General features: G+C 40.9%; 1 protein-coding gene across 1 annotated transcript in view; it reads left to right on the top strand.

The window, feature by feature from the left end:
• DYNC2H1 (dynein cytoplasmic 2 heavy chain 1) overlaps positions 1 to 26,966 on the top strand; it is a 180,336-nt gene that overhangs the window by 18,827 nt on the left and 134,543 nt on the right. The window contains exons 18-36 of the mRNA XM_009896774.2: positions 220 to 347; positions 2,259 to 2,374; positions 3,860 to 3,987; positions 4,776 to 4,925; positions 5,925 to 6,130; positions 8,004 to 8,159; positions 8,253 to 8,367; positions 9,323 to 9,493; positions 9,681 to 10,063; positions 10,831 to 10,963; positions 11,047 to 11,164; positions 11,860 to 11,972; positions 12,064 to 12,183; positions 14,093 to 14,243; positions 15,734 to 15,936; positions 23,792 to 23,974; positions 24,508 to 24,690; positions 24,852 to 25,075; positions 25,890 to 26,005. Of these exons, the coding sequence (XP_009895076.2) occupies positions 220 to 347; positions 2,259 to 2,374; positions 3,860 to 3,987; positions 4,776 to 4,925; positions 5,925 to 6,130; positions 8,004 to 8,159; positions 8,253 to 8,367; positions 9,323 to 9,493; positions 9,681 to 10,063; positions 10,831 to 10,963; positions 11,047 to 11,164; positions 11,860 to 11,972; positions 12,064 to 12,183; positions 14,093 to 14,243; positions 15,734 to 15,936; positions 23,792 to 23,974; positions 24,508 to 24,690; positions 24,852 to 25,075; positions 25,890 to 26,005 (3,097 nt within the window). The remainder of the gene's footprint in view (positions 1 to 219; positions 348 to 2,258; positions 2,375 to 3,859; positions 3,988 to 4,775; positions 4,926 to 5,924; positions 6,131 to 8,003; positions 8,160 to 8,252; positions 8,368 to 9,322; positions 9,494 to 9,680; positions 10,064 to 10,830; positions 10,964 to 11,046; positions 11,165 to 11,859; positions 11,973 to 12,063; positions 12,184 to 14,092; positions 14,244 to 15,733; positions 15,937 to 23,791; positions 23,975 to 24,507; positions 24,691 to 24,851; positions 25,076 to 25,889; positions 26,006 to 26,966) is intronic.

Here is a 26,966-nt window from a genome sequence, read left to right as displayed (position 1 = left end):
CAAAAATCTCTTTTTATTTTCCTTAAATGTGTGAATAAGTCAAACCATTTTGTACCTCCTGATTTTTGCACTAGGAGAATCTGTAGGTAATGGAAGGAGCCAAAAGGTTAAAGAAACTGTAGCTTGAAAGTCTTAAGATACTGTAGTATTATTAAAAAACATCATTTTTCAGTCTGGAAAATATTTCTTTTACATGAAATCAAAAATGATGCTGAAAAGGAGTGGGTTGTAATTGGCCAAATAGATGTGGAAAGTCTGGTGAAGACACATCTTTCTAGCAAGCAAGACTGGGAAAAAAACTTCAAAGCTTTAAAAGTGAGAGGGAAAGAAGCAGAACGTCTTCCAAGGTATTGTGTAACTCTGCTCTTTTGTTTGCTCAATGTCAGATACTTTCAGTGTAATAATAAAATAGAAATAGCAGTTTTTCATGGAGTTATAGGTAGTATTTCAGGTGTCTTTAAAATATTGATGTACTTAAAAAATATTTAGATTTACCTTTTTTCAGTACAATTTTTAGGCAATGATTCCCTTTTATCTACACAGCCTTCTCTGAAAACTGTTACTGTCGTGCTTGGGTATGATGGGAAACCCCCCTCAAAATTCAGAGCTGATTCTGACATACTGCAAAATACAGTGATATTGTAACAATTTCTCTAGCTAAGTCCTGTACATGTGGAGTGCATGTGGCAGATAAGAACAGACTTAGTAAATATTTGTACATGAAATAATTGCTGTATTGAAACACTTGATTGTCTCTTATGACTTATAGTTTTAAGATATGTTAACCAGGACTAGCATTCAGTCCTGGCTAACAGTGGAGGTCCCAGATGACTGAGGTTTGTGGATGTGGCAGCCATCTACAAGAAGGGCTGGAAGCAGGACCTGGGGAACTACAGACCTATCATTCTGACCTTAGTATCAGGAAAGATTGTGGAGCAATGAATCTCGAGTGTGCTCATATGGCATGTGCAGGACAACCAAGGAATCAGGCTCACATAGCAAGGGTTCATGGAAAGGAGATCCTGCTTAACCAAATTGATCTCATTCTATGACTAGGTGATCCACCTAGTGGAGGAGGGGAAGGCTATGAATGTTGTCTACCCAGGCTTTAACCAAGTGCTCCCACAGCATTCTCCTAGAGAAGCTGGCAACTCATGGCTTGGCAGGTGGATTAAAAAACTGTCTGGATGACTAGGCCCAGAATGTTGTGGTGAATGGAATTAAATCCAGTTGGAGGCCAAAACCAAGCAGTGTTTCCCAGTGTTTTGAGGCCTGTTCTATTCATTGTCTTTATCATTGATGTGGATGAGGAAATCGAGTGCACACTCAGTAAATTTGCAGATGACACCAAACTGGGTGTGAGTGTTGGGTGGCAAGGCTCTGCAGAGGGATCTGGACAGGCTGGATCAATGGGCCAAGATCAGTTGAATGAGGTTTAAAAAGTCCAAGTGCTGAGTCCTGCACTTGGGTCACAATAAACCCATGCGATGCTACAGTCTTGGGGTAGAATGGCTTGAAAGTTACACAGCAGAAAAGTACCTGGGGATGCTGGCAGACACCATGAGCCAACAGTGTCCTCAGGTGGCTAAGGTGGTCAACAGCATCCTGTCCTGTATCAGGAACAGCATGGCCAACAGGAGTAGGGATGTGATCATGCTCCTGTACTCCATATTAGTGAGGCCACACCTTGACTAATGCGTTCGGTTTTGGGGCACTCACTGCAAAAAAGACTTTGAGATTCCAGAGTATCTCTAGAGAAGGGAAACAAAGCTGGTGAAGGGTCTAGAAAAGTCCTATGAGGAGTGGTTGAAGGAACTGGGGTTGTTTAGTCTGGAGGAGAAGGGGCTGAGGGGAGACGTCATTGCTCTCTACAGCTACCTAAAAGGAGGTTGTAGTGAGGTGGGGGTCAGTCTGTTCTCCCAAGTAGTGATAGAATGGAAGCAAATGCCTCAAGTTGTGCCAGGGAGGTTTAGATTTGATATTAGGAAAAAAAAATTCTGTACTGAAAGAGTGGTCAGGCATTGGAATAGGCTGCTGAGGGAAGTGGAGGAGTCACAGTCCCTGGAGGTGTTCAAAAATCATGTAGACAGGGCACTTCAGGATGTGGTTTAATGGCCATGGTGGTGTTAGGTTGATGGTTGTACTCGATGGTCTTAGAGGCCTTTTCTAACCAAAAGAATTCTATGACTGTAAGATTCTGACATGTCTAGATAAACTACTGAATGTTTGCTATTGTTTTAATCTTTTCTGTCTTGAAGCACCATCAGGATAGATTGTTTAACTGTTAATTGCAACCCTGTGAAAACTGTAATTGATGATTTCATCCAGAAGTTGTATGATGTCCTTGTCAGTTCTTTGAGAAAATCTATTCAAGGTAAACAGCTTTAATGACTAATACCTTTTGTTTCTGTCATAATTGTGGATATTTGTGTTAATATAAATACTCTGTTAAAAAATACTATACTCTTAGGCACAGTGAGCTGCAGAAATTAGAGTGCAGAGAAACTATCTGTTAGCAAGTTTTCACTACTGGCCTGAACCTAAGACCCCATGATGTCCTTGTGCATCTTTGCTGTTCACTCATTTTGTCCACATCTGTTCCAGATGTAAAACTATCTATGAGCAAGATTTGCTTGTTTTTTCTATCTGAAAGAAAAAATATTTGTTATTTCAGGAAGGGAAATTTATTTGCTGTTTGAAAGAGGAAAATTTCTTTCCCAAATTGAAATACTTCGTTAAGAGTCTTAAATAATCTGAACTTACTCCACAAAGTTGTCACTTAGATTGTGAAAATGCAGAGTGGTAAGGTGTGCAAAATATTTCCCTATTTTTGGATGATCTTTCTATACCTGGAACAGGCAGACAAAATGGAATAAAGTGTAGCTGATGAGAAATGCCAGTGTTTTGTGCTTTAAATGGAACAATCAGCACAGGAAACACAGAACAAGATTTGTGTATGAAGTGAATTATTTCATTGGTCTGAAAGACTGATTGTTTCCTGGAAAATATTTTATTCCTTGGAATCATGCAGGTCCTTTCTCACTACCAGACAGATCTACTTTGATAGGAAAATGCAAAGTTATAACTTAATTAGGCTTTTGTCTCTAAATATGTTCAGTATTTAAAGCAAGGGGGCTTTAATTTGTTAGTGTCCTTAAAAAAGCAAACCAACCAAAAAAAAAACAAAAACCAACCAACCAACCAAAAGACTCCAAAAGCTATTTTAACATCTGTTTTTCTCCATTTACCCAAACAAGACCTTTGCTGATTTTGAAAGGGCATAAATAAATGCATTCTGTATTTACGTTTAATCCTCAGAAGAGCCTCTGATACTTGCAGTCTAAATCGCCAAGCTCTTTTCAGTGGTGCACAGTAATAAGACAAGAAACAAGGGATTCAAGCTTGAACATAGAAGATTTCAGCTCAACATGAGCAGAAACTTCTTTACAGTGATAGAGCGCTGGAGCAGGCTGCCCAGGGAGCTTGTGGAGTCTCCTTCTCTGGAGACTTTTCAAAACCCACCTGGATGCATTCCAGTGTGGACTACCCTAAGTGATCCTGCTTTGGCAGGGGCGTTGGACCTGATGATCTCTTGAGGTCCCTTCCAACCTCTAATATACTGTGATATACTTAATGCAGTGTATTAGACATTAAAAGCTGTGTGTAAAATCCAATGTGCAGCATAAACTCTGTGGAAGCAGCATATAGGATTGGGGTCTACAATTTTTTAAGCAAATTGTTTTGCATACATTATCATATTATCTGACAATGTAATATCACAGTACCTTTCCTTGGCTCTTGGCTATCAATTGCTACAAGTGCTTTCTCCATCATAACTTTGTTTTTGACTTTTATACAGCTCACCTATCTGATGTTTCTTCATTTCTCACTGATGCTATGGAAACATTAGTGATTAGGCCCCAGACTGTAGAGGAAATAGCAGAAAGCAATGTGAAATACATGAACCTACATGAACGAAAAGAAGGGGTAAGATACTATTTGATCATATGCAGGGCAACAGCTATAAAATAAATGTAATTGCTTTCCTGTATGGAAACTTCTGCTTAATATAACTAGTTTAGAACATGGAGTGGCTGTATAGGCTCAGGACAGTAGGCTGCCTAGGGGGAAATACAAAATCAGGGTGGAATATTTGATGTTTTCCCACACTACAAGGTTCCTGGGCATATAGTAACAGTCAGTGGATTTCTCCTCCACAGACCTCATGTCCTCTTGAAAGCAAATGCACCTTTGATATCCAGAATATCCTCTGCTAAAGTGTAGACATGAAGGACCCCTCCTCTTACTTTTTTTCACTTACTATCTGTTAGCTTCATACAGGCTGGGAGAGTTGGGGTTGTTCAGCCTGGAGATGAGAAGGCTCCATGGAGACCTTATTAGTGGCCTTTCAGTACCCGAAGGGGGCCTATGGGAAAGCTGGGAAGGGGCTGTTTACAAGGGCATGTAGGACAAGGGGCAATAAGAATTTCTTTACTATGAGGGTGGTGGAACCATGGAACAGGTTGCCCAGGGAGGTGGTGGATACCCAATCCCTGGAGACATTAAGGTTAGGTTTGATGGGCTCTGAGCAACCTGATCTATTTGGGGATGTTGCTGCTTACTGAAGGGTCGTCAGAATAAATTACCTTTAAGGGTTCCATCCAACCAAATGTATTTTATGATTCTATGATTTTATACCACTTAATTATTTGTTTATGGTTTGGATTAACAGGATTTGTGGATTTTTTACATATTTTTTGTATGTTTGAATTTAGATTTTTCTGCTGTTTCAAGAGGCTGAAGATAAGAACAAACTTTTGCGAACTGTGGCTGGTGCAGGTTTAGACACTATCAGTAACCTAAGAGCTACATGGGATAAATTTGAGTTAATGATGGAAAGCCACCAGCTTATGATTGCAGAACAGGTAACAGTGAAAGATCAACATTATACCTACATATATTGATATTAATAAGTCTGGAAATGCACTGCTTTTTTAGATTAAATCCAGAAACGTTCTCAGTTTGGTAACGTCAATGAATAGAATGGAATGGAATGAAATGGAATGGAATGGAATGGAATGGAATGGAATAGAATAGAACTAACCAGGTTGGAAAAGACCTTTGAGATTATTGAGTCCAACCTGTCACCCAACACTATCTAATTAACTAAACCATGGCACCAAGCACCCCATCCAGTCTCTTCTTAAACACCTCCGGTGATGGTGACTCCACCACCTCCAATAAGCCCCAGCTCCCTCAGCCTTTCCTCACAGGGCTGTGCTCCAGACCTCTCACCAGCTTTGTTGCCCTTCTCTGGACATGTTCCAGCAACTCAACATCTTTCCTAAACCGAGGGGCCCAGAACTGAACACAGGACTCAAGGTGTGGCCTAACCAGTGCTGAGTACAGGGGCACAGTGACTTCCCTGCTCTTGGCCTGGAGAAGAGGAGGCTCAGGGGAGACCTTATTGCTCTCTACAACTCCCTGAAGGGAGGTTGTAGCTGGGTGGGGGTTGGTCTCTTCTCCCAGGCAACCAGCACCAGAACAAGAGGACACAGTCTCAAGCTGCACCAGGGGAGGTTTAGGCTCGAGATGAGGAGGAAGTTCTTCACAGAAAGAGTAATTGGGCATTGGAATGTGCTGCCCAGGGAGGTGGTGGAGTTACTGTCCCTGGAGGTGTTCAAAAAGGGATTGGACGAGGCACTTGATGCCATGGTTTAGTTAGTCATGAGGTGTTGGGTGATAGGTTGGATTTGATGATCTCTGAGGTCTTTTCCAACCTTATTGATTCTATGATTCTATAATTATACAGGAATTTTGTTGTTTCAAAGATTTGATCATGTTATGAAGTTGAAACTTTGATTTTGGTCATAATCTTAGTTACAAACTATTGAAGGAATTTTGTTTTAACTCTTATTTAACAGACTGAAGTGATGAAAGGAAATGTAATTTCACGTGTTAATATATATCTTCAAGACCTGGAAAAGTTCAAAGCTCATTGGGATCAGCTAAAGCCCAGTGATGATGTCATTGAAACAGGTGATCAGAATGTGCTTGAGAAAAGTGCTGAGATCATAAAGGAAAAGAAAAAAGAGTTTGATGAACTTGAAGCCATGAAAGAAAGGCTCATGTATGTACATTTCCCTGCATATCTTACTCATTAACATACGGATCTTTTGCAGCAATTGTATCTCAGAAAATGTTGACTAATTTTTATCACAACAGACAATATAAGGAATTTAATTCTATTTGCATTACACATTTTTCATTAGTGTTTCAGGGTTCTTTCTGTGGATTTTACATAACTTGAATTTCTCAAGCCAAGGGGTTTTTTGTTTTGTTTTGGTTTTAATTTCAAGAAGTGACAGGACAAAGAGAAATGATCTCAAGTTTTGCCAGGAGAGGTTGAGGTTGGGTATTAGGAAAAAATTCTACACAGAAAGGGTTATTAAGCATTGGAACAGGCTGCCCATCAAGGAGGTGGAGTCATCATCCCTGCAAACGTTTTAAAGACGTGTGGCTGTGGTGCTATAGGGACATGGTTTAGCGATAGTGGTTCATCAGTAGTGCTGGGATTGTGAGCTCAAGGTGAATGGTTGGACACGATGATTGCAAAGGTCTTTCCCAACCTTGACAGTTCTATGATTCTATGTAAAAAAATTAAGAAGGGAGTCTGTAAACTAAAGGCTTGATTGTGACTTCTGAAATTCTCACTTAGAGAAGGTTTGGGATATTGGGACAAAAAGGGGAAGTTCTTACTTCAGTCCTCCTAAAACTTAAATGGCAATGCCTCACATCTCCTGTTTCTTGAGTAAGTGTCCTACCTGATACACTGGTGTTCAAAGGGAAAGGATTTTTGCTCTTGGTACCTACTTTCAGCAAGCTCAGTGTTGCATGTCTTCAGTGAGCAAAGTTTCCTATCCAGATTCCTAGCTTGGCATTTAAATATGATACTAAATAAAATTAGCTTATTCTTTCTACTTAACAGGAAGAAACAATCAGCTAAAAATTATTTTCTTTCAAGCTTTGTTGCTGGGGTCATAAAGTAATTCACTTTTCTCATAACTGAAAAAAAGAAGTTCAAGTTTCTAGAAATTAATTATGAATATGGAGAAGATTACTGTGCAGGAGAGTTATCCCTTGTATTGGTTTATTATTTCTGTTCAAGAAGGAGACAGTAAGGAAATTGCAGGTGGCAGCAGTGTTCTTCAATGAAGCAATGGCTTTTCTTAAAAAAGTATCACAGTATCACCAAGGTTGGAAGAGACCTCAAAGATCATCGAGTCCAACCTGTCACCACAGACCTCATGACTAGAGCATGGCACCAAGTGCCACGTCCAATCCCCTCTTGAACACCTCCAGGGATGGTGACTCTACCACCTCCCTGGGCAGCACATTCCAATGACGAATGACTCTCTCAGTGAGGAACTTCCTCCTCACCTTGAGCCTACACTTCCCGTGGTGCAGCTTGAGACTGTGTCCTCGTGTTCTGGTGCTGGTTGCTAGAGAGAAGAGACCAACCTCTTCCTGGCTACAACCACCTTCCAGGTAGTTGTAGAGAGCAATGAGGTCTCCCCTGAGCCTCCTCTTCTCCAGGCTAAACAATCCTGGCTCCATCAGCCTCTCCTCATAGGGCTTGTGCTCAAGGCCTCTCCCCAGCTTTGTTGCCCTTCTCTGGACATGTTCAAGTGTCTTGATGTCCTTCCTAGACTGAGGGGCCCAGAACTGGACACAGGACTCAAGCTGTGGCCTAACCAATGCAGAGTACAGGGGCATAATGACTTCCCTGCTCCCGCTGGCCACACTGTTCCTCATGCAGGCCAGGATGCCATTGGCCTTCTTAGCCACCTGGGCACACTGCTGGCTCATGTTTAGGCAGCTGTCAATCAGCACCCCCAGGTCCCTCTCTGTTTGGCAGCTCTCCAGCCACTCTGACTCCATTTTTTCCATATGATATCATCCCTTAAACCATAAATATATAATACAGTTATCTTTTTATTCAGTGAAGAATGCCATCATTTTAAACTGGAAGAGCCTGACTTCTCATTGTCAAAAGTTGTGTGTGAAGATATTAAGAGCTGTGCAGAAGTCTGGGCATTGTATGAAGACTTTTATCAAGGGTTTGAGGAAAAGGCCAAAGAAGACTGGATTACTTTTAGGTATGGTTTCCTTGCTTTAGTTTTCATGGACATACATGTGTGTGGTTGTAGTACTGTATTGTTACGACCTTTTTATGTTTGATTTTCATACAGGAGTAAAACATACCTCTTTGAAGAATTTTTGTTTAACTGGCATGACAAAATGCGGAAGATGGAAGAACACACTGTAATGACAGTAAAGTTGCAAAAAGAAGTGGACAAATATAGAGTAAGATGCTAATTACAGAAAGGGGTATAAAACTAAAGAAGTTTTGGGTGACAAACTTCTGTAACTCATGGTTCAGTTCTTAGAACAAAATCAGTTAAAATGTAACAAAATATCTTCTGACATTGTTTTAGTGTTTAATTTGCCTTTGAGAACTTTTCAGTTCCTTACAATGAACAGGAGGGTCGCTACAGTTTACATGGATACACATTTAGCAATGAGTCTTTGTCAGCTTTGTAAAAATTAAAATCAGGAATTGGAAAAAAAACCACTCTGTTTACAAATGTAAATGCTGTTTTGTTTGAATAGCATGTCACTCTCAAATCAGATAGATGCAGTTCTCATAAAGACTAGAGGTGGCCAAGAAAGCCGGTGGAATCCTGGCTTGTATAAGAAACACTATGGCCAGCAGGAACAGGGAGGTGATTATCCTTCTGTACTCAGCACTGGTGAGGCCACACCTCAAGTATAGTTTTCAGTTCTGGGCCCCTCATTATAGAAGGACATTGAGGTTCTGCAGTATGTCCAGAGAAGGGCAACAAGCCTCATGAAGGGCCTGGAGTTCATGGCCTATGAGGAGTGTCTGAGGGAGCTGGGGTTGTTCAATCTGGAGAAGAGGAGGCTGAGGGGAGATCTCATTACTCTCTGCAACTACTTGAAGGGAGGTTGGAGTGGTGAGGAGTCCAGCCTCTTCTCCTTGATGTCAAGCAATGGGAACTAGAGGAAATGGTTACAAACTGCACCAGGGGAGGTTCAGGATGGATGTTAGGAAATATTTCTTCATTGAAAGGGTTATCAAACATTGGAATGGTCTGCCCAGGCAGAAGTCACCATCACTGCAGGTGTTTAAGCAGTATATGGACCTGGTACAGTGCTGGGTTGAGGGGTGGACTGGATGATCTTTGAGGTCTCTTCCAACAGATGTATTCTGTCATTCACATATGCATTTTTCCTATAGATGATAGTTCCACTCTTAAAATATGTAAGAGGAGAACATCTTTCTCCAGACCATTGGCTGGATCTCTTTCGTCTTCTGGGTCTTCCCCGAGGTACTACACTTGAGGGTTTGTTGTTTGGAGATCTACTGAAAGTATCAGATGCCATTATAGAAAAAGCCACAGAACTTAAGGTATGCATCATCCCAAATAAAGTTACTAGAATTTTATTTTGTGGTTTATTTTATGTATTATGTTTTGTTCTGTGTGTATGTTTGTGTTTTTATTACTATAGAAATATAATTTACATTGTATTTTTGAATGGAAAGTTAACTGAAATTTCTGTAGTTCCAAATGAAATCTGTTCATGCTTTTGAATAGGATTTGAATTGTCGGGCCCAAGGTGAAATCATAATCAGAGAAGCATTACGTGAGCTTGAACTGTGGGCAGTTGGAGCTGTCTTTACATTGACAGATTATGAAGACAGCCAAGGCAAGACCATCAGGCTTATTAAAGACTGGAAGGACATAGTCAACCAAGTTGGAGAACATCGCTGCCTTCTACAGTCTCTCAAGGACTCTCCGTATTACAAAGGTTTTGAAGATAAAGTGTCCATCTGGGAAAAAAAGCTGGCAGACTTGGATGAGTATCTGCAGAATTTAAACCAAATTCAAAGAAAATGGGTCTATTTGGAACCGATCTTTGGTCGTGGAGCCCTGCCCAAAGAACACGCTCGCTTTAATAGAGTGGATGAAGACTTTAGGTTAGTAGTATGGAATGTGATTTGTTTTTCTGTAGTATCTTTGACATGTGTAGGCAAGAACATTCTTCATTTTTTCAAGAATAATTTCTTTTTGAAGACCAGCACTGTGTTCTCTAGGAAAGTACACAGATGGACTTCAGGGAGAAGCAGATGGTTTATTTGTTCCAAACAACTCAAGGACATAAAAAGAGAGATTTTAGAAATATAGAAAGATCTGTCTTGTTTGGACTTATTAGAAGGAAATAAAAGCCAAGTATTGAATTTTCTTGATTTTGGGTAGAGCAATTTTATCAAGAAAAGGTTGTTATTAAATTGCATTGGAGAAACATAGATGGCAACCAGCACCAGAACAAGGGGACACAGTCTCAAGCTGTGCCAGGGGAAGTTTAGACTCGAGGTGAGGAGAAAGTTCCTCACCGAGCGAGTCATTTGTCATTGGAATGTGCTGCCCAGGGAGGTGGTGGAGTCGCCATCCCTGGAGGTGTTCAAGAGGGGATTGGACGTGGCACTTGGTGCCATGGTTTAGTCATGAGGCCTGTGGTGACAGGTCGGACTTGATGATCTTTGAGGTCTCTTCCAACCTTAGTGATACTGTGATAAATTCTGAAATGGTTCATTATTAATACCAAAGCCTGAAAGTTAGATACCAGATAATGATGTGACATATACTTTAACTTTTATATACATAACTACTTATAGATCATATTCAGATGAAAGTTCTAATGGTTGTTTTATGAATTACTGTATTTTGTGTTTCCCCTGTTAAGATCCATTATGTCAGATATCAAGAGTGACAACAGGATAACATCGCTGAATGCCCGGACAGGAATAAGAAATACCTTAATTACCATACTTGATCAGCTTCAGAGATGTCAGAGATCTTTGATTGAATATTTGGAGGTACAGCTGACATTAATATAATTTTCCATACAGAAAGTCAGTAAGTTTGAATTTAAATGAGCAAAATTTATGTGTTTTTATAGGAAAAGCGCTCAGCATTTCCAAGATTCTATTTCATTGGAGATGATGACTTACTAGAAATTTTAGGACAGTCCATGAATCCTCTTGTTATCCAGTCTCATCTGAAGAAACTTTTTGCTGGTAATGCATTAATCTTCATTTCATTGAGTCCATCATCAGTGAATTTGCAGTCAACACCAAGCTGGGGGCAGGAGTTGATCTGCTTGAGGGTAGAGGGGCTCTGCAGAGGGACCTTGACAGGTTGAACAGATGGGCAGAATCCAACAGCATGAGATTTAACACATCCAAATGCTGGGTTCTGCACATTGGCCACAGCAACCCCTTGCAGTGCTACAGGCTGGGGTCAGAGTGGCTGGAAAGCGGCCAGGCAGAGAGGGACCTGGTTGATGGTAGGCTGAACATAAGCCAGCAGTGTGCCAATGGCATCCTGGCCTGTATCAGAAATAGTGTGGCCAGCAGGAGGAGGGAGGTGATTCTGCCCCTGTACTCAGCACTGGTTAGGCCACACCTTGAGTACTGTGTCCATTTCTGGGCCCCTCAGTTTAGGAAAGATGTTGAGTTGCTGCATGGTTTAGTTGACTAGGTGGTGTTGGATGATAGGTTGGATGTGATGATCTTGAAGGTCTCTTCCAACCTGGTCTATTCTATTCTATTCTATTCTATTCTATTCTATTCGTGAAATGTACTTATTTAGTAAATAGGTTATTCAGTGCTAAATAATCTGTTGCAAACTTTTTTCTCTCATTCTGGTACTAGACACTAAGGATGTTTGACTTCAACAATATATAACTTTATTGCTGTTTTCTGCTTAATAGGCATTAATAGTGTGAGCTTTGATGAAGAATTCAAATACATAGTTGCCATGAAGTCTGTAGTAGGAGAAACTGTGCCACTTAGAAATAAAGTTCTTCTGTCAAATGATGTGGAGGTAAGAAAATCACATCCAAGTATAGTTCAGGTGTCTTTGAGAAGCTTTGTAATGTAAACGTTGAGATTTTTTTTTTTCATCTCCTTGTCAGGTATGGCTTAACAGTTTGGCTTTGGAGATGAAGGAGACCCTGAAAAAATTGTTAATTGACTGTGTTGCTGCTGGAAAAAAATCACAAGGTTCAGTTGATCCATCCCTCTTTCCTTCCCAGGTAGTAGCTGATCTAGTAATGCCACTGTGTAGTCCTAGATATACCAATTAAGTTGTTTTCTGAAGTCTCATAAAAAAGTGATTGAGTCACCAACCCTGAATGTGTTTAAAGGTCATTTGAATGTAGTGCTTGGGGATATAGTTTGGGGGTGAACCTTGTAGAGTAGGGTTATCGGCTGGACTTGGTGATCCTGAGAGTCTTTTCCAACCTGAGTGTTTCTGTGATTCTGTGATCTTGTCTCAAGCTGTACCAGGGGAGGTTTAGGCTGGGTATTGGGAAGAAATTCTTTACAGAAAGAGAGATTGACCATTGGAATGGGCTGCCCAGGGAGATTGTGGAGTCACCATCACTGGAAGTGTTTAAAATAAGACTGGATGAGACACTTGGTGCCATGGTTTAGTTGATTAGATGGTGTTGGGTGATAGGTTGGACTCGATGATCTTGAAGGTCTTTTCCAACCTGGTTAACTCTCTATTTTGAGGTTTTTTTTTAAGTGTACATAGAAATTTGGAAGAAAATAACCTCAAACAAACCCATTTTATTCACTTTTAGTGTAGAGAAATTCTTTAAAATGTGGTGTTTGTATTCTTTTGTAAACATTTGGAATGCTCAAGACTTTTGCATAGCACATGATTTGACATCCTTCTATATATCAAATGTAAATCTCCATCTTCATTGATGTGGAATGTTACAGGCAGGGCTGCTAAGCCTCAGTAACATAAAACCTCCTTTCAGAGTTGGATTAAAAATATAGTTTCTAAAGCTTACCTGTGTAAGCAGAAATAGTTATGGACATGAAATTCTTTTATGCAGTTTGGCCAGTAGCACAGAGAATCACACAGAGTGGCAGAATGCTTGTGGTGGGAAATGACCTTTAGAGCCCTTTGGGGTCACCTAGAGCCACTTTGCCCAACATGTCATTGCAGAATCACAAAACAGTAGAACCATAGAACTCACTTAGTTGGAAGGGACCTTTAAAGGTCATCTAGTCCAACCCCCCTGCAGTAAACTCCTGATAACTTTCTTTTCCTCAACATGCTTAAAGATGACATTTCCAGGGGTGGAGGCCAAGCTGACTAGCATGTAGTTTCCTCCTTCTTGTCCTTTTTGAAAATTGGGGTGACATTGACTTTTCCTCCAGTCTCCAGGCACATCTTCCATTCTCCATGACTTTAGCAACAAAATCTGCCAGCTCCCTCAGCAGTTTTGATTACACCCTGTCAGGGCCCATGGATTTGTGCATGTTCAGTTTACCCAAACAATCTCTGATCAAATCCTCCATCACCAAGGGAAGTCTTCCTTTCTTCACTCTGCTTTTTACTGCCAGTGAGTGGGGTTTCTGAGGGCTGACCTTAGCAGTCAAGACTGGAGCAAAGAAGGCATTCAGTAACTCCACCTTCTCTCTATCCCTGTCTGTATCCATCTGTATAGCTCTGTATCTGTATCCCCATCACCAGGGCACCCACCTCATGTGGCCCTGGTTTTCTTTTTCATAACTCTTCTTACTGTCTTTGACATCCCTTGTCACATTCCATTCTAAGAGTGCCTTGGCTTGCTTTGTTGCATCCCTACATACTCCCAACAGTGTTCCTGTATCCCTCCCAAGTGGCCATTTTGTAAACTTGCTTCTGATGAATCATTTAACAGGAAAAATCACTTGGAAAACCTCTCTACCACCTGCTGCAGAGCAGCTAAGGGATTTGCTGCATTAGATAAGTTGAAAGCTTTTGCTAGCTTTTGTCAGGTTTTATGATGGCTGTATTTGCTCCTAAAAGCATAGTGTGTGGCTGTGTTTAAAAATGGTTCCAGTAAAGTACTTGAAATGTGAAATATAATAAGAAATTACTAATGAACTGAGAAACTTACTTTTCTTAGTATCTTCTTGTAACTTGAACTTTCTCTTCCAAAGATTCTTTCCTTGGCAGAACAAATTCAGTTCACTGAAGATGTTGAAAATGCTATCCAAGACCATAAGCTGCGACAATTAGAATCACAGCTCGTGACTAAACTGGAACATTATACTAGCATTGATACTAGCATAGGAGACACTAGGAATGCAGGTATAAAAATCATAAATCATATATAATTCTTTGTAATGACTTTGTAGTTCTGTGATATTTAACATTCTGTTTATTTGAACAGGAAAATGTACAAATCTCTCTTGATTTGAGTTCATGAGGTTGAGTTACATAACGTTACTCACCTGTTACTGCCACAGTTAGTAGGTTTACTATTTCAGACTGAAGTATGCATTTTTATGTAGATTAAAAATTGTCTTGGAGTATGTATGTATGTATGTATTTCCAAAGTTCTTTAATTGATGTTTGTAACAACTTTTAGAAGTTTTTGTTTTATATATTTACTGATAATTTTTCCTCACCTGCTGAACTTTTCTATAGTGTTGTGGAAAGTGGCCAAATAGCAGGTGAAGTATGTTATGGCATGCCAGTATATTCTGTACAACAGTGTAGGTGATTGTCTTTTACTATATGAGATATATACACCTGTATCTCAACTAATAATTCTTGAGTACCTCTGCAGTAAAACTAATAAACTGAAGACATGATCATTCTGAATCTTACACATCCTAAATGAGTTAGAATAATTATACCTTTGTGTGCTTACTCCTCTCTTTTGACTAGAAGTCTGAGTGCCTCAGATGTAAAATTCTATAATGTAGATTAACTGAGATGGCTTTTACTCAATATGTATAAAAAGACTGGATTTGACATGTAGTTGACAATCTTCCAACACATTTTTATAGCTGCTTGCTGTATTAAATTCCAATTCAGAAGCTATGAGATGTTAACATTTGATACATTAATTTGGAAGAGGATTCATATCACCTAACTTCAGCAGTCAGTGTGATTCTTTATCTAGGCTCCCTTTCAATGCTCATGGGGGAAATGTCAGCAGTTACAGAAGAGTGTTCATTCTATGCATTGTATAACATACTTACAATAACTTTTCAGTTTAGATGTGATTTTGAAGTGAATTGCCTGATTATCCTCACTTACTTTCCCATCATGGAATGGTACAGGATCACATCAACTGGATTTCTTTCAAATTAAACAAATTAAACAATATGCTCTCAGACTACACCTAATGCATCCTGTCTGCTAATGAATATTCATTCCACATCATCCTAATGAGTCTCAGTAAAATCTCCAGAGTGCCTGTAGAGTGATTAGTGTGATTTTCACATCCTCAGCAGATCAATTAACAGTTTGTGCCGTACTGACTACTGAAGTGGACTTAAATGTAAATGTTCCTGGAATAGGTTGCTTTCTAGAAAAGCCTCTGTCTCTCTCCCTCTTGGGCACAGAGGCAGACAACATCACTTGTAAGTGATTGAAGCTACATAATTTACAGTCAGGGACTCATGCTGCTTGCTTTAGATAATAAATATTTCTATTTATAAGCAAAATCTGGACAAATTCTGTTGGTAATAGAAAGCAACACAATGAACCTGAGAATGGGTAATGTATCCTCCTTATTACACTGTTGTGATCTTTCTCTCTTTTTTGTGTGTGTGTGTGGTTATTTGCAGAATCAGGAGTTCTGGAGCTCAAGCTTAAAGCTCTGATTCTTGATATCATTCATAACATTGATATTGTGAAGCAGCTGAATCAAGCTGAGGTTCACAGTGTTGAAGACTGGGCTTGGAAGAAGCAGCTGAGATTTTATATGAAAGACCAAAAATGTTACATTCAGATGGTAGATGCTGAACTCCAATATACTTATGAATATCAGGTGTGGTACTTTTAAGTTTTACCTTGTGGGTTTTATAACCCACCCATAACTTTCTCATTTCGCACGTCTCCTGGTTGCCTCCCAACTGCATTGTCTTTGGCATGCTGTTTGTGGTGGGTTGAAGGTTCCCCCCAGCATTAACTCACCACAGACTAACTCATTTGGAAACAAATGGAAGCTGTATTTACAAGCAAAACCTACACTCTACAATGGAATGCAATGAATATGTACAAAATATACAGTATTTACAACATTATACAGATATTGACTATTAGCAAACAACACAGAAACCTCCCTGGTCTCCAAAAGAGACCAGGGAAGCTGCTCCACTGCCCCCCCAAACCTCCTCCCTTCTCCCCTTTGTACTAGAGAGAGAAAAGACAGGAGTTGAGGGAAAAAAAGGTTAGCTTATCTTCACAAGGCCAGACAGAAGTGTTTTTATCTCCTGAGTGAAGCAGAACAAGCCAAGAAGAGAAAAGAAAGGAATGGGAATAGAATGTTGTGGTCGTTTGAGGCTGTGCCTTTAAGAACAAACACTGCTGGAACACACTGGCTAATGTTTTTGGTACTAGAACCAAAACATTCTGATATTCTAAACGAATTTCATTGGTTGATAAACAAAAATTCAGCTTTAGATTGTGAAGCGGTTGGAAAATTTTTTTTTTCCTCAGTTCAGTTCGGTTTGGGAGTTGGGGGAGTTTGGTGTTTCAGCCTGTTCTCCCTGCCTGCTTCTTCTGCGAACTGCTGGACTTGGCCTTCAGATAAGCAAACACTAATCCTGCATGGGCTTTTGAAGCTTGCTAACAACTCTTTTCCTTAGTAACTTGCCTTTCTCTCTCTCTAACCCCTTTTTGGGGAAAAAGGGAGGTAAGGGGGGGAGAGAGGGGGTTCCAAAGAGGGGATCCCTCCCTGAGGGAGGGATTTTTGTTGTGTTATTTGTCTTTGCTGTGTATTTCTGTGTATATATTGTAAATACCTGTATATATTGTGTTATATATAACCTGCTTTCCATATATGCTTGTAAATATATAGCTTTTGCTCTTCGACTGAGTTAGCTGTGGTTTCTTACTCTGTGGAGGAGGGAGAGCTAAGCCCTCTCTCAACCCTCCACATTTATTGGCGCCCAACGTGGGGCTTGGTGACAAATTAGTTTGATTTATTGCTTGCTTAAGTCGAACGAGCAAACATGAAGGTGTTTTGGCTTTTTGAGCGTCTGTTCTTCTCGGTCTTTGGTGTATTGATCTACAAGTATTGCCTGGGTATGATTATCGATAAGATAGGTAAATATATAATGCAAAAATTATATTTGTGGTTTAAGTACAAGATTCGGCTTCTGTATGATCAGTGCCTGGAATTCTTTTATGTTAAAAAGTACAGGAATGTTACATCTAGCACACTCCCTATTGAGATAAAAGAGTTTAAGATTCCGCTCGGTGAAAGGGTAATTTTAAGTGATGGCTGGGATCCAAAGCTGATTTTCTTGATGTGTGTAGTCCTGCTGATGATGATAATTAATGTGTATTTGTTGGTAGCACTGTACCGGGAGAAAAAAGTGTCCAAGGCATGTTTTGTTATAAAACGGAGGGTTAAGAGACGAAAACGCCACCCTAGCTCTGTTTCAGGAACATCCAGTGAGGATGATAATGGAGAATCTGTGTCAGTTAAAGATAAAGCTAAAAAGTCAATCGGCAAGGCAGCTCTGAATAGCAATGGTGATGATTCTGGCAAGCAGCCAGGGGCTACAGTAGCCCCAAACATGGCGGCTCCTGTGTCCCAGGCAGCCACCATTAACGAGGCAAAGTCATTTCCTCCTTCTTCCATGGCAGGAGCGGAAGCGTCCTCCAAAGCAGCTAATCTGTCTCAAAGCTTATCAGCTTCTGATAATAAGGCAGCTGGAAACCCAAACACAGCTCCAGTAAAGCAAGTAGCAGTTTTAACAACAAGGAAGGGTAAGACTAAAGCTGATTCAGGAGCTGACGGGGATGCACAGCAAGGTTCTTCTGCTGGGGAGGAAGAGAAAATCTGTCTTAAAAATATAGCTGAGTTATTGAGATCATCAGAGGATCGAGATGCATCTCTTGGTAGGACAGCAGCTAGTGGTGGTGCTTCTCAGCTTAAAGGGATCTTTGAGAGGTTGTTGGGACCACAAGTTGAGGAACAGGAGGCAGAGGAGCAAGAACAAGATGACATAACCGACTGCTCTTCACCACGTGAGGAGCTTAGAAATGTGAGAAAAGACTATCTCAGAGCAGATAAGGAGCCAGTTCTCGCTTGGCTTGGTAGATGTTATGATACAGGTGCTCCAGCTCTAATGGTTGGAGACAAGTCAGCAGCCCAGCTAGGAACTCTCTCGAAGGATAATGGAATAGATAGACATCTAGGCAAGGCTCTCGGTAAGGTTAATCTGTGGATACGCCTTCTAATGGCGGTTCTCATGAGATACCCTTCCCGAGATGATCTTCCATGGAATCCTAAGCCCTGGACTACCATAGATGAGGGAATTAAGCGTCTGAGAGAATTTGCTGTTAGAGAGGTACTCTATGGTGAACATGAATCTCTGAATCCTGATGATGTTCCTGTAGGAAATGGTCTTACTAAAAAGCTCATCAAGCTTGCTCCTTCTAATTATGCAAACATTCTGGCAAGCAGAATTGTAGCAAGAAATTATGGTGGAGCTCCTCTTACGGTTGGCCAATTCACTGATCAATTGAGACAATTGGATGATAGCATGACACGTGTTTCTTTGGTTTCAGCCATTGAAACTCTGTCTGGAAAACTGGAGAATTGCATGAAAGAGCTGAAGGATGAATTTAAAAACACCATCTCCCAATTGGCACAAAGAGATGATTCCAATTCTTCCTCCAGGTGGGTACAGGTTTCATCTGTGAGGAACAGACATCCTCCAAGGAGGTCATTCCAAAACAGATCAAACCAAAACAGACCACCAAGGCAGTCACGTAGGACTATTTGGATTACCCTGCGTGATCAGTTTGGTGAGAACATGAACAGGTGGGATGGTCAACCAACTTCTAATCTTTTCAGGAGACTGAGAGAACTGCAAAGTGGCAGAACCCGAGGTAGCAATACCAGAAGGGTAGCTGTTACTTCTACAGTTCCCCAGGACAACTCTAGTAGCTCCAACAGTGGCTCCAGTTCTAACACTGCACAGTGTGCTCGTTGCACCTGTGGACATGTTCCCCATAACTAGGGGTGCCCTGCCTCCCGCCAGGGGGAGGAGAGGGGTAATACAGATAACAGAATCTATTGGGATGTGTACATCCAGTGGCCTGGCACTTCACACTTTCAGAAGTACAGGGCCTTGGTTGACACAGGAGCTCAGTGCACCATATTGCCATCAAATTATCAGGGATCAGAGTCCATAACTATTCTGGGAGTCACTGGTGGATCTCAAGAGTTAAGTAAAGTGGAGGTTAATATAAGCTTAACTGGTAAACAATGGAAAAAGCATACAGTTGTGACCGGACCTGATGCACCTTGTATTTTGGGAATTGATTTTCTGAGAGAAGGGCATTTCAAAGACCCTAAAGGTTACAAATGGGCTTTTGGAGTAGCTTCTGTAGAAATTGATGGACAAAAACTGAAGCTGTCTGCTAGACCTGAGCTTTCTGATGAATCTGCAGTTGTGGGACAACACAAGATTCAGGACATTAAGTTGCCGGTTGCTTCTCGGACTGTGCATCACAGACAATACAGAACCAACCGTGACTCTTTGTTGCCCATTCAGAATCTGATTCGTCAGTTGGAGAGTCAGAAAGTCATCAGCAAAACTCATTCACCTTTCAACAGTCCAGTGTGGCCTGTGCGAAAGCCGAATGGAGACTGGCGTCTGACAGTGGACTACCGAGCCCTGAATGAAGTAACTCCGCCTATGAGTGCAGCAGTACCAGACATGATGGAACTCCAGTATGAGCTGGAATCCAAAGAGGCCAAATGGTATGCTACCATAGACATTGCTAATGCCTTCTTCTCTATTCCCATAGCAGAGGAATGCAGGCCTCAGTTTGCTTTCACCTGGAGAGGAATCCAGTACACTTTCAACAGACTGCCAATGGGCTGGATCCACAGCTCCAGCATCTGTCATGCAGTAATCCATGATGCTCTGGAGGAAGGTGGTGCTCCAGAACACATCCAGTTCATCGATGATATCATCGTCTGGGGTAAAACTGCTGAGGAAGTCTTCGAGAAAGGTAACAAAATCATGGACATTCTCCTGAATGCAGGTTTTGCCATCAAGAGAGACAAAGTGAAAGGTCCTACCACAGAGATCCAGTTTCTGGGAGTGCAGTGGCAGGATGGACGCCGACACATTCCAGTGGATGTGGTAAATAGAGTCTCTACCATGGCAAATCCCACGAACAAGCAAGAAACTCTACGTTTCTTGGGGATAGTGGGATTTTGGAGACTACACATTCCTGGATACAGTCAGATTGTGAAACCTCTGTATGATGTGACTCGAAAGAGGAACAGTTTCCACTGGGGACCTGAACAACAAGCAGCCTTTGACCAGATAAAGCAAGAAGTAGTCCAAGCAGTGGGTCTGGGACCTGTGCGAGATGGTCCAGACATTAAGAACATTTTGTACACGGCTGCAGGTGACAATGGTCCAACCTGGTGCTTGTGGCAAAAAGCTCCAGGTGAGACACGTGGACAACCTCTTGGTTTCTGGAGTCGAGGTTACAGAGGTTCAGAGGCTAATTACACTCCAACAGAGAAAGAGATTCTAGCTGCCTATGAAGGAGTGAAAGCAGCTTCTGAAGTAATTGGAACTGAGTCACAACTTCTCTTAGCTCCCAGATTGCCAGTTTTGAATTGGATGTTCAAAAGCAAAGGTTCCACACCACATCATGCCACAGATTCCACCTGGTCTAAGTGGATGGCCCTGATAACACAGAGAGCTCGAATGGGAAATCTTGAAAGACCTGGTCTGGTGGAGGTGATCTCGAGTTGGCCTGAAGGTACCAACTGTACTAAACCTCCAGAGGAGAGAGTAACTCGTGCTGAGGAAGCTCCTCCTTACAATGACCTTTCTGATGATGAAAAGAAATATGCTTTGTTCACAGACGGTTCCTGTTGTCTCGTCGGGAACAAGCGAAGGTGGAAGTCTGCCGTGTGGAGTCCAACACGCCGAGTTGCAGAGGCGAAGGATGGAGAAGGAGAATCCAGTCAGTTTGCAGAGGTAAAAGCTGTCCAGCTAGCTCTCGACGTGGCTGAACGTGAGAGATGGCCAAAGCTTTATCTCTACACCGACTCATGGATGGTAGCCAATGCTCTATGGGGTTGGCTAAAGAACTGGAAAAAGAATGGCTGGCAGAGGAAAGGAAAACCCATCTGGGCAGCTGAACTGTGGCAAGACATTGCTGATCGAATCGAGAGAATTCCAGTGAAAGTGAGACACATTGATGCTCACATTCCCAAGAGCAAAGCTACTGAGGAACAGCAGCACAACCATCAGGCAGATCTAGCTGCAAGAGTTTCTCAAGTAGACAAGGACTCTGAACTTGATCTCGACTGGAAACACCGAGGTGAGATATTCTTAGCTCGGTGGGCTCACGATTCGTCAGGACATCAAGGCAGAGATGCAACATACCAATGGGCTCGTGACAGATCCATAGACATTTCCATGGATGCCATCACACAAGTCATCCATGACTGTGACATTTGTGCTGCTATTAAGCAGGCAAAGCGAATTAAGCCCTTGTGGTATGGTGACAGATGGTCCAAATACAGGTATGGTGAAGCTTGGCAGATTGACTACATCACTCTACCACGTTCTCGTTCTGGTAAACAGTACGTGCTTACTATGGTAGAGGCAAACACTGGATGGCTGGAAACTTACGCAGTCCCACATGCAACTGCACGCAACACCATTCTCGGTCTGGAGAGACAGATCCTGTGGAGACACGGAACTCCAGAGAGGATTGAGTCAGACAACGGAACTCACTTCAAGAACAACCTTGTAAAGAGCTGGGCAAAAGAGCACGGTATTGAGTGGATTTTCCATATTCCTTACTATGCACCAGCTGCAGGGAAGATTGAACGCTACAACGGTTTGTTGAAGACCACTCTCAAAGCCATGGGAGGTGGATCTTTGAAAAACTGGGAGAAACATTTAGCACAAGCAACCTGGCTGGTGAACAGTAGAGGTTCAGTGAACCGAGCTGTACCTGCACATTCTGATCTGCTACAGAAAGTAGAAGGTGATAGAGTTCCTGTTGTTAGGGAAAAGAATCTGTTAGGTAAAACTATTTGGGTATTTTCGCCCTCAGGAGAGGCTAAACCTGTCCGAGGGGTGGTTTCAGCAGAAGGTCCGGGTCACACTTATTGGGTAATGCAAGAGAATGGTGAAATTCAGTGTATTCCACAAAGAGATTTAACTTTAGCTGAGAGAGTTTAATTTCAGAATGTTGTACAGCTACAGCGCGTCCAAAGGAAAGAGTCCCTGAGGAATCTACGGTGCACGAACCCTGAGAACCCTGAGAGCCCTGAGTCAACTGAAAGTCCCTGAGTCCCTGTTTCCCTTTTTCTTCGCTTCGTCTGCGGAGAGACAAACTGTTTTCCATTTTCTTGATTTTGGATTTTCTTGGACTTCTGAATCATCTACATCTGAGTATAGCCGGAATGGACGATGAACTTAACTTACGAACTGTAAATATTGTTCTGGATTGGATGGACAGTACGAACAGCCAATGAAATTGTTTAGAAAGGGGTGGACTGTGGTCGTTTGAGGCTGTGCCTTTAAGAACAAACACTGCTGGAACACACTGGCTAATGTTTTTGGTACTAGAACCAAAACATTCTGATATTCTAAACGAATTTCATTGGTTGATAAACAAAAATTCAGCTTTAGATTGTGAAGCGGTTGGAAAATTTTTTTTTTCCTCAGTTCAGTTCGGTTTGGGAGTTGGGGGAGTTTGGTGTTTCAGCCTGTTCTCCCTGCCTGCTTCTTCTGCGAACTGCTGGACTTGGCCTTCAGATAAGCAAACACTAATCCTGCATGGGCTTTTGAAGCTTGCTAACAACTCTTTTCCTTAGTAACTTGCCTTTCTCTCTCTCTAACCCCTTTTTGGGGAAAAAGGGAGGTAAGGGGGGGAGAGAGGGGGTTCCAAAGAGGGGATCCCTCCCTGAGGGAGGGATTTTTGTTGTGTTATTTGTCTTTGCTGTGTATTTCTGTGTATATATTGTAAATACCTGTATATATTGTGTTATATATAACCTGCTTTCCATATATGCTTGTAAATATATAGCTTTTGCTCTTCGACTGAGTTAGCTGTGGTTTCTTACTCTGTGGAGGAGGGAGAGCTAAGCCCTCTCTCAACCCTCCACAAATGTCGATGCAGCTTCTTTTTACCCCAGACTTCCACCCAGTGAATTTGTTTAGAATAATCTTTGGTTTTCCTTTTTACACCCAGTAGTGATTTATTTATATTTTTCTACTTTTCTGCTCAAAATCTGCAGCTAAATTTTGAAAGCATAGCCTAAAACTGCCACACTGTTTCTCAGAAAATACTGAAAGACAGGGTAATAATTTTCATTCTTGATACTGGTGGGGTAAATATAAGCTGCATGGAAATCAGTTACCCTGTCCTATAAATATTTTCTAGTGTGCTTGCTACTTTTGTGTATCAAAGTACATTTCCATTTAACCAGTTTTCTTAATTCCAAAAAGAAAAAGCTTTGTCATTTGATATAAAATCAGAAAAATTTGTACCTGTAAACAATTTCATATACTTAATGAGATGTTAACCTTGACCATCATGACTTAACAAATGAAATTGCATTGACAATAATTTCTGTCCACCACTCAAAATAATTTGTATGTTCTTTTTTTCTGCAGGGTAACTCCCCTAAGCTTGTTTATACACCGTTGACAGATAAGTGTTACCTAACTCTTACTCAGGCTATGAAGATGGGCCTTGGAGGTAATCCCTATGGTCCAGCTGGAACTGGAAAGACAGAATCAGTAAAGGCCTTGGGTGGACTTCTTGGAAGACAAGTATTAGTCTTTAATTGTGATGAGGTAAATATGGTTCTATGTAGTTCAGTAAATGAGTGTCTGTGCTCATACTTCATACAACCATACTATATGCCATGGTTTAGTTAGTCATGAGGTGTTGGGTGATAGGTTGGACTTGATAGAATAGAATAGAATAAAATTAACCAGGTTGGAAAAGACCTTTGAGATCATCGAGTCCAACCTATCCTCTGACATCATCTAATTAACTAAACCATGGCACCAAGAACCCCATCCAGTCTCTTCCTAAACACCTCCAGTGATGGTGACTCCACCACCTCCCTGGGCAGCCCATTCCAATGGCCAATCACTCTTTCTGTGAAGAACTTCTTCCTAACATCCAGCCTAAACCTCCCCTCTCTGACGTCTTTTCCACCCTTACTGCTTCTATGATTCTATATTCTAGAAATATTTTTGATAATTTGTGAGCTTCCATTAGAAATGTTTGGATGTTTCCAGTGGCATTTTTTACAGTTGAGAAGACAAGTCTTGCATTATTTTCTTTATTTGAATTTTGATACCATTCTCTTTACTTTAAGGGTATTGATGTGAAGTCGATGGGGCGCATATTTGTGGGCTTAGTGAAGTGTGGTGCCTGGGGCTGTTTTGATGAATTCAATAGACTTGAGGAAGCTGTATTGTCTGCAGTGTCCATGCAGATTCAGACAATTCAACATGCACTGAAGAAACATAGTCCTGTATGTGAGATGCTTGGCAAAAAGGTACAGCAAAAACTTCCCGATTTTCTTCTTATAAAAGCAGTCTATAAACAACTCTGGGTCAAACCTCAAAACTGACTTCTGTAAATAAATGCAGTCCACTCAACAGTTCTCAGTACTGTTTCATATGACAATGTACTATTACTCTGCACTTCTCACACTAGGTTGAAATGGATCATAATTCTGGGATTTTTATCACTTTGAATCCTGCTGGAAAAGGTTATGGTGGAAGACAAAAACTGCCTGATAACCTCAAACAACTTTTCAGGCCAGTTGCTATGACTCATCCAGACAATGAGCTCATTGCAGAAGTGATTTTGTATTCGGAAGGCTTTAAAGAAGCTAAGATACTTGGTAGAAAATTAGTGGCTATTTTTAATCTAGCAAGGTAAGTTTGTTTGCTTTCTTTGTCTATTTCTTAATTTATTTTATTTTTTACCCCAGTTGTGTTACTTTCTAATTCTCTTCCCTCCTGCTTTTATTTTATCTTTGATCTTTGTGGCTATCTCACTGTCATCTTGCTTTGTCTCCATCTGGTCTATGCAAAGCATGACTGTAGGGATACAATCTACAAGTACACTGTTAATTTTGTGTAGTATTTTATGCCTTGGATATTGGAGAAACCTGTGTGTCAGAATCAAAACTAGACATAAAACCTCAGGTTTGAAGTCATCTGAACATTCAGTACAGCTCTTAAATCTGAATGGTATACCATGCAAATCTCTGTAGATACTAATTAAATAAATACCTATTAAAATATCCCAATATAATGGGTGGTTCAGTGTGAAAATATCTCCAATACAGTTATAATCTCAAGGTGGCAATGTACTGCTCCCCTACTGCACTCACTAAATAGTAATGTGAGCATATGGGTGTTCTCAAGCATTGTGTTGAAATTAGACTCTTGAAGTTGTTGAAATGGGAATGACTACTTGATTATAAGAGTGTCTAGAAAGAACAAAATACAGAGGTTTTAATTAGTGCCTTGAGGGACAATAATTAGTAGCTGTTCAATGTACTCCATCTGAAAATTTCAGACTGTCAATTGCTTATGTCTCTAAAATGTATTTGAAGTGATGCTGAAGATACTAATCAGTGACTCTCTTGCCCAGACCCATTTTATAAGCCTATTCATTAGCCAAATAAATTTTTCAGGCACTATCACCTAAAGCTTATAACAGTATTGCTGTTTTTAAATGTAGGGAGCTTCTGACACCACAGCAGCACTATGATTGGGGTTTACGAGCACTGAAGACTGTTTTGAGAGGCTGTGGCAGTCTTCTTCATCAGATGAAGAAAAGTGAAGCAATGCAAGAAAGTAAGGTTCATTATGCTAAACTCTTGACTACTTAGGATATTGTACAGGTAGCATTTCACTACAGCATTCTCATTCACTGGGATATTTGTTGAAGTCCTTCATTAGAAGGTGACAAAAGACTGTTGTCATATTCTAGATTGAACTTTCTTTATGATAAGAACATGGATATGGGGCTTCATTCTGGGATGATTTTGAGTGATTGTCAAAGACAGTTGTTTTCACTTGGCTTAGGACAGGACAGTTGAACTTCTGATGCTGTCATTATTCATCAGTCATCAGGCCATTTTGATTTTATTTGAGAACTGCTAAAGTGGTCTTGTGGAGTAAGATTCAGATTGGTAGAAAGAGGGTAGACTAGACTAGACTAGACTAGAATTAACCAGGTTGGAAAAGACCTTTGAGATCATTGAGTCCAACCTGTCACCCAACACCATCTAATCAACTAAACCATGGCACTAAGCACCCCATCCAGTCTCTTCCTAAACACCTCCAGTGATGGTGACTCCACCACGTCCCTGGGCAGCCTATTCCAATGGCCAATCACTCTTTTTATGAAGAGCTTCTTCCCAACATACAGCCTAACTATAAGGACACATAGAAATGATAGAAATATGTTGGACTAGTGTGGGTTACTGTTTTTTAGAAGAGATTTTTCAGATGATTGTTGTTTAGATGTTAAATGAGTTGGAATTAAGAGTGTGGGATGAAAGAATATTTCACATCTTCAGGACAGAATTGTTGCTGCTTAATTACTTAAAGAGCCTGTATGTGAAAGTTTTCAGAGGCAGCCTTGGTTTACAAACTTTGACATCTGACAACTTTAAGGACTTTGTAATTGGCTTAATTGTGGATCTGCCAAAGAAGGATTACCAGCAATGTGTTTTAGGGCACATTCCTGTAACTCTTCCTTCTATGTTTAGATATGTGAAGTTTGCTGAAGTTTATTTGGTCTGGTTTAAAA

Source organism: Dryobates pubescens, chromosome 10 (assembly GCF_014839835.1).
Source record: "Dryobates pubescens isolate bDryPub1 chromosome 10, bDryPub1.pri, whole genome shotgun sequence".
Taxonomy (NCBI): Eukaryota; Metazoa; Chordata; class Aves; order Piciformes; family Picidae; genus Dryobates; species Dryobates pubescens.
Note: the sequence above shows the minus strand (reverse complement) of the source record. Positions and strands in the feature narration are given on the sequence as shown.